Source organism: Mustela erminea, chromosome X (genome assembly GCF_009829155.1).
Source record: "Mustela erminea isolate mMusErm1 chromosome X, mMusErm1.Pri, whole genome shotgun sequence".
Lineage (NCBI taxonomy): Eukaryota > Metazoa > Chordata > Mammalia > Carnivora > Mustelidae > Mustela > Mustela erminea.
The window spans coordinates 33,264,090-33,274,627 of NC_045635.1; the positions used below are offsets into that span (position 1 = coordinate 33,264,090).

At 41.9% G+C, this 10,538-nt stretch overlaps 1 protein-coding gene across 1 annotated transcript; it reads right to left on the reverse strand.

Annotated features, from left to right (window-relative positions):
* Nucleotides 1-1,651: 1,651 nt before the first annotated feature.
* On the reverse strand, nucleotides 1,652-9,667 carry DYNLT3 (dynein light chain Tctex-type 3). Its single transcript, XM_032330899.1, has 5 exons — nucleotides 9,342-9,667; nucleotides 6,704-6,745; nucleotides 4,459-4,582; nucleotides 3,723-3,800; nucleotides 1,652-3,434 (listed from the first exon to the last, which is right to left on the reverse strand). Exons 1-5 carry the CDS (start codon nucleotides 9,480-9,482, stop codon nucleotides 3,358-3,360), a joined length of 462 nt encoding a protein of 153 aa, XP_032186790.1. The 5' UTR covers nucleotides 9,483-9,667; the 3' UTR covers nucleotides 1,652-3,357.
* Nucleotides 9,668-10,538: the final 871 nt, after the last annotated feature.

Sequence of the window (10,538 nt, forward strand, 5' to 3'; positions counted from 1 at the left end):
GTTTTGTGCCCTGCAGGGAAGATACACATCATACCAGGGGTGCTGTAAGCATCTGTTCAAAGTCCCAGCTTCGTCCCTGAGATCCTTAGAAACCATTTTGGAAAGAGACTCTTTTCATGAAGCAGTGCAGGTCATTTCTAAATAATCCTGGATTGTCCATTTATCCTACATATCCAAGGATGACATAGAGGGACATTAAGTGGAACCTCAGTGGGAATGATTGAGTTTGCAACTGGCATGGTGGACTGGAATCTCCTGGGCCACCTGATGTAGAAGGATGATGGCCATCTGAATCTTGCAAGAGCTGAGTGTTTAAGAAGATCCTTTTACAGAGAATTTCACAAATATACAAAAGTCAATTTTTCTCATTTTTCTAGCCACAAATGTAGCTCCACCTTCTGAATTTTAAAACAAATTCCCCTTGGGTAGATTCTAACACATGGGGTGCAATTTTCAGTTCATCTCTCAAACTCCTTTGGTGTCCACTATGTGAAAAGACTACTTCCTTTGTCATAAAAAGCCAGTTTTCTCTCAGTTTTGAGAGACTTGTCAGGAACAGTCAAGGTTTTGTTTTTTGTTTTTACTCATCCTTTGAAAATAAAATCTGCAGTATCTTTTTTTTTTTTTAAAGATTTTATTTATTTGACAGAGAGATCACAAGCAGGCAGAGAGAGGGGTAAGCAGCCTTCCCACTGAGCAGAGAGCTGATGCGGGACTCGATCCCAGGACCCTAAGATCATGACCTGAGCCGAAGGCAGAGGCTTAACCCACTGAGCCACCCAGGCACCCCAAATCTGCAGTATCTTAAGATTACTTTAAATATGTGATGACTGTATGTGGTGAAATGCTTTCAGTAACTCCTAATTAGATAACATCCAGCTTGGGGAGAGCAAAAAAGTACTTTTTACTGGAGAAAATGTAATGAGAGGTTACCATCAACTTAAGGCAGCGTACCACCACTTTACAAACATAAAATTGCAGCTTTACAAAAATCCGAGTTAGTACTTACATTTGAATACACTAATTTTACATAGTTAAAGTCTTTAATTAAAAAAACAACAGCAACAATTCAATTGAAAGTTGACAAACAGGACAGAATTCCTTGCCAAAAATAGTCATTAAAAGCTAATGAATAGTTACAGAATATATTTTACATTGACTTTTTTTAAAGTGAAATTTTCTCTTAAGGTCACAGGGTAAAAGGCACAAAATAGAAGCTATTAATTATGTTGTAATGTTGAATACTGGGTTTGGGTTGCTATTTTAATGGTATTTATTCTGTACGCTGTATCTATGTGGTCTGACATTCCTTTCCCTTATTCTTTAGAATTTTTTCAAGTAAGCACAATGCCGTTTTTTTAAAAGATTTTATTTACTTATTTGGCAGAGAGAGAGAGTGAGAGAGGTATCACAAGTAGGCAGGCAGAGAGAAAGGGGAGGCAGGCTCCCTGCTGAGCAGAGAGCCTGATGTGGGACTTGATGCCAGGACCCTGAGATCCTGACCTGAGCCCAAGGCAGAGGTTTAACCCACTGAGCCACCCAGGTGCCCCCACAATGCCATTTTTAAACTATTCAATGATCACGCAAGAAGCAAAAGCACAGCACAGGAATATAATCTTTATTGTATTCTTAAATAAAAACAGAGCAGATAGCAAGTTCACGAGGTATATTTATTATTCCTTTAAAATCAGGCCTCAATAACAATAATCAAAAGCAAGCCTTAACCAAACAAATATTTTGGTCACTATTATAATCTTCAAGGGCACAAAAGCCAGCAGTGCAAAGTAAAAGAAAGGTAATGGCTATGAGAATTTTTGACGTGCCAAAAAACGTCTATCACCGCATGAAACTCTTTCCTTGTATTTTCTTAATATTCTTCTTAAACATTGAAAAATTATTCAGCAATATAGCAAACATGCACATAGTATTCCTACAAGAATACCATCACTCTCTTAATATTGTCAGTACTAATACTAAGCCTTTCTTTCCCCTCAAAATGCAATGAATCGTGGTTCCACTCCTTATGTATATTAGTGTTAGTGGTAATATGTAAAATTTTGTTTTCCAGCATAAATAACCAGATTGACTTAGCGTTTGGTGACCAGTTGTCAGACCAACTATCTACCACCATCTATTTTTTCATCTTTTATTTTCTTAATAAATACAGCTACATTTCATAAGCCCTGAGATATTCATTAACCTGCTAATGATTGTATACTTTTAATTTATACTTGACTCCACTCAATTTGAACCCCATGTAGTAAGTATTTAAATTACTTACAGATGGTTATAACTAAACCAATCAGAAAACTGACTATCTATATAGTTACACAGCTAGTAAGGCCTTTAACTAATAGTTGCATATTTTATGCATTTTTTTACTTGGTAGGAGCAATTCTTAAACTGACAATACTCCATCAGCAATAGGTGCTTTTCATTTTGCTTGTTTCTATGTGGATAACCAGATTCATTTTCTTCTTGTAAAATAATTCTTTATTTCTTCCCCAAATATGTTAGCTGTCCAACTGAACAGGTGCCAAAGGTAACTTAGAATTCGCACAGTACATTGATAATTACAATGCTGAGAGAGAAATAAGCATATAATAAGGATCCCATACATGTCAGCTCTACGTGAAATGAGTCAGTGTAAGGCGGCTGTCAGTGTCATGTACTTTTTAGCACACACAGTCATGAACTTTGCCGAACTAGAGAATTCAGGTTACCAGATTTATTTGGCCCTCAAATGTAAATCCAAGAATTTTAAACTTAAAAAACTGTTTCAACAATTCTCAGAAAAAAGTAAATAAGTCGCTGATGGTTGCTACTATAGTAATAGTTGGTAGGGAAAAAAAGCCGAACAGAATTATTTCCTACTCAGTGATATATGTACAACTAAGTGAAGAGAAAAAATGAAAAACTAAGAAGGGTTAGTTAGTTATTATTTTCTGCACATTTATCTTTGCAGCTTTTTTTGGGGGGGGTCATATATTTATCCCTGTTAATTTCTCTGGATGAAAGAGAATTTTATTATCTGAATGGATTTTCCCATCTTCCTAGGTACATGCTGGTGAAAAGCCGGTGTAAATATAAGATTATATTTTTATGTCATGCCATATTTGCTTTTGTTTTTTGCCAACAATAAATTTTTCCTATTTAAATAATGCCAGATAGAATATGAGATAATCTGCCAACTCACTATGAGATTGCTTGCTTATAATATTCAGTTTTCATTGGTAGCTTTTGAAGCATATTGCACACTTGTCATCTAACACATTACTAAGTAACTACTACTCTTTTTAGAAAGGATACACTGACAAATTCTTAAGTTAATGGCTTTGGCCGAACATTTTTAGTCTGTTACAGGACAATAGCAATAGCGAAAACATTGACAATGCAGTTCATGGTTCGGTTCTCCCATCTTATGGTACAGGTTCCTGAAACACACACAAAACGAGAACTCAGATGAAATATCAGCAAAATATTGAAATTGCGAGGGAATATATATACACATTTTTCATCAGTTTTAATATATTATTTCCTGCAATCTGCTAAATCTTCACATTTCATCTCTCTCTGAAGACATACTTGTGGCTAGGTATAAAGCGATCCTATTGATAGCCTTTTCAAAATTTAATTAGAGATAAACGAGCATTTGATCATAAGTGCACTGTTTGACCCTGCCGGAAGTTGGATTCTGTATAAATCAGCTTAAGGTCTCTTACCGTCAGATGTAGTATCCCAAAAACATGAGCTGGCTGTGTGAAAGCCATAGGCACTCCTCTGGACCACTGCACAGGTCACTAAAAATAAAGTTGCAGCGTGAGAACACTAACAAAGGAAAAGATATCTCAGATATCTGAGTGTTTGAGTTCAGAGCTCTACAAGCTATAAAAAGAACAGAAAACAAAGCTTTCGGCAAACAGAAAAAAATAAGTCCTCTTGATTATCTACCACCACAATTCTGACCCCACTGGATCCAGTCTGTTGCCCACTGCCATGACCACTGGTGATTATGCTGCAGGAAAAATCTGGGCCAAATCACGTGCCTCGTTCCCTGGGCATAATCCAAACACAAAAAATGAAGAAAAGATTACACTGTCTCAACAACTACCGTGTGGCTCTTTGCCATCCTATGTATGTGTGGGGAGGCACGGAGCTCCTGATGGGGTGACCGTAGGGCTGAGTGGGTCTCTGTGGAAGGCGGCAGCTGATACAAATGTAAAACGGGCTGCTGCCAAGGACAGGCAGGCGGCTGGCAGGAGCTCCAAGTGCTTCCAAGTAGTGAAAGCTCTCCATCTTTTAGGTATTACCAGATACTCTCGTTGGAGCAGTAAGCCAGAAGTCCTTCACATCCTATTAGAATCCAACTTGTCTATTACTCATTTACAGTCTCTAAGTTCAGAGAAGACCGTGAGGACAAAGGGGAGCAAATGAGGGAGGAAGGTCACTGATACTTACCAATATATTTATAAGCTTTTCCCAACTTAACCAGATGTGTCAAGGATTGCTCCACTATGCTTGCGGTCCACTGGTTGATGTTGTTCTGGTTATAATCTTCACCACCCAAGACCCCATCTATACACTAAAAGGGCAGAGGACAGTTAAAGACCTGTACAAACCACAGCAAAAATTTATTCAAAACAAAAAAAATTAATAACCCCAAAAAGCATCTTAGAAAATAGGCTTCTGGTAAATACTTTATTATGTCCTGTCTCCAGCTGTTTTGGAATTTTCAGAGTGTTCCTGCGTGTATCATCTCACTCTATGAGATACTATGGGCCATATAAAGATCAACAGGACATGGCCTCTGTTGTAAAGAACTAGCAGAGAAGCTAATAAAAGAAATCTGTAACACAAGAAAGACTAATCAGGATGATAAGCTATGTCATAAAAGGATTATGGAGGGGAGTGGAGATTAAAAAAGGGTGATATTAATTGGTTGAAGGTTGGCTTTGAAACAGCTGGGATTTGAAGAGGTTTCGGATACTAGAAATAAAGCAGGAGTCCAATTTAAAAAGCGAATTCTCATGTGTAAAAATTACATTTGTTGATATTATGTAATTACTCAGCCATAAAGCCACCACCTCCCGCCACTAAAAGTAAATGAACAAACACCACTTTTCAGGTGCCCCAGCACAAGACCGTTGAATAATTTTCCAGTGCTCACTCACATCCACCTCTGGATGGTTAAGGCCACTGGTTTAGCGTCACAATCTTAGGTAAGGTCACTTCTGCCACCTACTCACTGTGACCTTTTGCAAGTGACTTCACCTCTCGGAGCCCCTATTTTCCTAATCCTTAGAGATAAGATCCTCATCCGGTTACTGTGAAGATGGAGTGAGATGAATGTCAAGCGCTCAAGTCCAGTGACTGAGACAGAGTAAGCCCACATGAAACCTTACAGATCACCATCGTCACCCTTATCGCTGCTGCTGTTCTATTCCTTCCGGCGTTACTGAGATGTAACTGACCTATAACAGTGTGTAAGTTCAAGGTGTACAATGTGATCACCTGATGCACAGATACACTAGGAAATGATCACAATAAGGTCAGTTATGTAACATATCCATCCCTCCATGCAGTTACCACTTTGTGTCTTTGTGGTAGAAACATTTAAAATCTACTCTCAGCAGGCTTGGAGCATACAGTGCTGTGTTGTTAATTGCAGCCATCCTGCTATACTAAGGAGTTTGAACACATGAGTCTGAACTTGAAAAATATGGCAGGATCTTCAGGGGCCTGTCTAGCTTTCTCAGACCTCGGCTTGATCCTAGCTGTATAAGGCCAGCCCTGGGTGAGTTCTCGGTGAGCTTGTGCCCTAGAACATTCAGACAGGTGAGGCACTGTCTTAGGATGGACTGAGGAGGTGCTCAGTGCCCAGAAGGCAAGCCAACACAGCCCAGACTTAGAGGCAGGTAGGGCCTGCTAGGACACAGCCTCAGCCACCATACCTACAACACAAGGTTGCCTTCTAGGCCAGCTCAATTTCCCCCTGGGATTTGGCACAGTGAAAAATGACTCAGGACTATTAAAAGTGTTCATAAATACCTTACCCCACCGTGTAGTCTGTATGGTATACCACTAGAGTAATTCAAGTTTCTCTGCCAGAACTGATTCCCAAATAGAACTTCTTGTCTGTTTGCCTACTAGGAGGACCAGATTTCATGTTTCAAATACTTAAGGTTTTGATTTAGCATCATATCCGTGTCTATAAGATGGTAAGTGATTATTTTTTCAATTAAATTTGGCTACAAAAGCATATTTCTAGCATCTTTTGACATATATTTTACATTTAGTTTACCTGTATAAAAGCGTGTGTGTGTGACACACACACACACACACACACACACACACACACACACACACTTTTATAGCATTAACATTTAAACTAATATTTGGCCTACCAGAATAAAACTTCTTTTATTCAAAAGACAGAACATCAGTTTTACAAAACAGCAAACTAGTTTTCTAGACTAATACTCCAATATCACTTTCAGAGTAAGCTCCAGGATGTCTGAGAGCATACAATAAAACAGCTTTCTAAGGCCCATCTCTGTGAAGCACCCCCATAAAAACCGAGTAAATATTAAAAATCTTATTTGAATAGTAAGGTTTCTAACTTTGTACTGGAAGTCAAAAACAGAGCTTTTTAAAGTTTCCATCAACGCAGGAAGCTTCAAGACCAACAAGACGTGTAACTCACCTCTTTAACAATATTGTGCGCTTCATCAGCATTGAAGCCAACCTAAGAGGGGGAAACAAAAGATACAGCTGCTTTCAACACAGACTTCCTTTCATTTCTAGCTGTGACGACACGCAGAATACCCTAGGCTGGCCTGGGCAGGTCTTAGTGACAGCAGACTGTAGTGGTAAGGGGAGTCAGTTCTTTTTTTTTTTTTTTAAGTTTATTTATTTATTTATTTGAGAGACAGAGTGTGAGACTGGAGAGTTCAGAGGGAGAGCAGACTCACTGCCAAGCAGGGAGCCCGATGTGGGACTCGATCCTGGGACTCCAGGATCATGACCTGAGCCAAAGGCAGTTGCTTAACCAACTGAGCCACCCAGGCGTCCCGAGGAGGGGTCAGTTCTACACAGGCTGCTAATCCCACCGAGAATACTTTTTTTTTTTTAAGATTTTATTTATTTATTTGACAGAGAGAGATCACAAGTAGGCAGAGAGGCAGGCAAAGAGAGAGGGGAAAGCAGGCTCCCCGCTAAGCAGAGAGCCCGATGTGGGGCTCAATCCCAGGACCCTGAGATCATGACCTGAGCCAAAGGCAGAGGCTTAACCCACTGAGCCACCCAGGCGCCCCCCACCGAGAACACTTCTAAAGTTGTGGGATGCTTTCCCTACCAACCTCCCTCAAGATTTGATTCATAAGGACTGTGGCATAGCTTTGGCAATCACATTTTTTTAAAGAGTGCTTTACTGGTGATTTGATGGATGTCCTAGATTGAGAAGCTTTGTATTGTAAAGCTCAGGAAATAGCAGGAAGAGGATATAAAGAAAGAGGTATACACATACCTCAGTATATAGGAAAACACCACAGCAAGTAAGAATGAGGTGGTTCATGAGAAGAAACTGATTAATAGACTGTTTTCAATTTTGTTTTTTAAACTTACATGGGACAAAAATGTGGCTTCTCTGAGTTAAAGGTTACAAAAATGCTTGATCTAAATTAATGTCACTTTACTACTGTAACAGGCCTGGCAAATTAGCCTTTGCTGTGAAATGGCTTGACAGAATTCTGAGTTAAAAGCAACTATTAATGACATCCAAGTGTCCTAGAGCAGGGAACCAGGCTATGTGACTAAGACTGCAGTCTAAACTCAAACTCTTTAGGTAATATGTGATTTGTTTCCATGGAGACGTTTTAGGTGCTTTATGACATCACCATTTTTGTAAATCTCACTGTGCAACTTAAAATTAGTTAAAAAAAAAACCCATCCTGGAAAAGTATCATTTTGAGTATAGATTTAAATTATTTTCAACTCATTTAATTACACCAGAGAACTCCCCAACAACAAAGGAATAAAACCCTAAACAATTAGAGTTGTGGAAACAGCTCTCACATTTTGACCCTCTCATAATTATCATTTTACCTTAAAATAAGGTTATTATCTATTTGCAAAAGTGGCCTATGAATGTCCATTTCACTTCAATGGGGAAGGGCACCAAAAAATCAGGTAGTACCAGGTGGCCATGGTAACACATGTAATTTTATTTCTTTTAAAATATATTTAGGAAGTACTGCCATACAGAACTCTCTTAGGAGTCAGGAGACTAGCAGTTGTTGGGGGATATGTCTGTCTGAGAGTGAAACTGCTTGTGCCTCAACTTGTAAAATAAGACTACTTTCCCAGCAACCTACAAGTATGTCTGCTACCTGCATCACAAAAGTAATGAATTTAAGTGTGGTTGTAGCTTCAGCAGAATTCCACCTACAGACAAATGGATGGAAAGCCCTTTCCAGGGCTCTAATAACACACCATTTTCTGTGGCACCTCCTCCAGGTGCCTACTTTCATTTCACTGCATCATTCACCTGTGGCTGAACAGAAAATGTCTTTTGTCTATTCTGCCCTTCAGGCCTGTCAAAGGTTATGCTGGGATCCAAAAGGCCTTATCGTCCTAAAGGTTAAGTGAAGCCCGAGTTGTAGGTGTGTAGTCAGAGGCCTGGGTTCAAATAGAGCATGTCATCCCGGCCAGTTTTCACTTTGGGCAATTTACTTAGTCGCTATGAAAGTCAGAGTCCCCGTCAGTAACAGGAAGATAACTGACATCATGGGGTTCTGGTGAGGCGCCGGGAAGCCTGAGTCAGTAAGCAAGGGCTCCTAATCCATGAACCACCTCCTTCCAGCCCACCCAGGCCACAGTGCCACCGAGCGGCTCTGCCATCGGGGCCGCGCTCGCGAGGCTGCCGCACCTGCTTCGGGTACGCCAAGGGGCGGAGGAAACGGCCGGGCAGACAGGCTTCTAAGGCCAGTCTCAGACGGGCGGCGCCCGACACCCCATCCCCACCGACGCACCCCGAGTCCGGCCTTCCACCCCTCGGCCCCGATTCCCCGCCCAGCCCACGGTCTCCCAGTCGTCCCTGCCACCCGAACTCTCAGCCCACCCTCAGGGTCCCGGGGTCGGGGGCTAGGGCTAGGCCGGGCCGGGGACCGGAGCCAGGCCGGGCGGGGCGGGTCCCGGCCAGAAGGGGAGGGGAAGACCCGGGCCCGGAGGGAGCCGCACCCCTACTCCCGGGGCCGCCCCGGCGCCGGGAGACCACCCGGCCGAGACGCCCCGCCGAGGCGGGCGGCGGCGGGGGTCGCTCGCGGGCGGCCGAGGGGCGGTACCTCATCGCAGTGGCGGTGGTAGTCCTCCATGGTGGCGCCGACTCTCCCGGGGGGCGGAGCGGCGGGCGGGTCGAACTCCAAGGCAGCACTGGGGCCTCCAAGGTGGCTCCGCCTCCATTTATGTAGGGAGGCGGTCCCCATGAAGGCCCCGCCTTTGTGTCGTAACGGCGCCACCTTGTCGGTGGTGCGGGAGGGTTCTGCGCGACACCGTTTGCCTGCGACCTTCCTGGCTAACGGGCTGGTTGGTGAAGCGCAGGGGACTGTGACCCTGTGGGTCTGATGGGGTGACCTAGTGTTAGTACTCCGCAGTGTCGGCTGAGGGCCCACTGCTGTGTTTATGTATACGTATTATTTCGTCATCATCTAGCCAATAAACGCGGTTAATGTAACAGTGAACAAGCTACTGTGATTTCTTCACTCACTAGCTACATTACTTGCGTGAATTGACCTCCCACAGCCTCATATGAAAATTTAATGTTATACCTATTTCACGGTTGATTGTAAGACTCAAATGCAATGTTTATATACATAACTCTTAAAAGTAAACGCTCCCACACCGGTGCTCCTCGATGACTATATAAAAAGAAATGATTTATAGGAAAGGAGGTGCAAATATCCTAAATTATGAAATTTAGCAGAACAATGATTACATTTATCTAAAGATAGTATACTAAGTTCCAGATGATCCTCAGGATTTCGTTATGTAAACTCAAAATAACCCAACAGGTTTCCTGCTGGTACTGTATCATCCCATTTTATAACATGACACTGAGATACAGAGAGTTGAAGCCATTTGTGGAAGTTCACCTATCCAGTGAATAATAGAAGGATTTAAACTCAGAGCGTCTGATAGCAGCACCCAAGATCTTAACCTAAATTAGTTTCCTATTGCTGATATAACCAATTACCATAAATTTAGTGGCTCTAAGTGGCACAAACTTATTATTATCATTATTATTAAAAGATTTTATTTATTTATTTGACACAGATCACAAATAGGCAGAGAGGCAGGCGGGGGGTGGGGTGGGGAAATAGGCTCCCCACTGAGCAGAGATCTGGATGTGGGGCTTGATCCCAGGACCCTGAGATCATGACCTAAGCCGAAGGCAGAGGCTTAACCCACTGAACCACCCAGGTGCCCCCAAACTTATTATTTTTAAAACTTATTATTTCACAGTGCTAGAGGGCAGAAGTCTA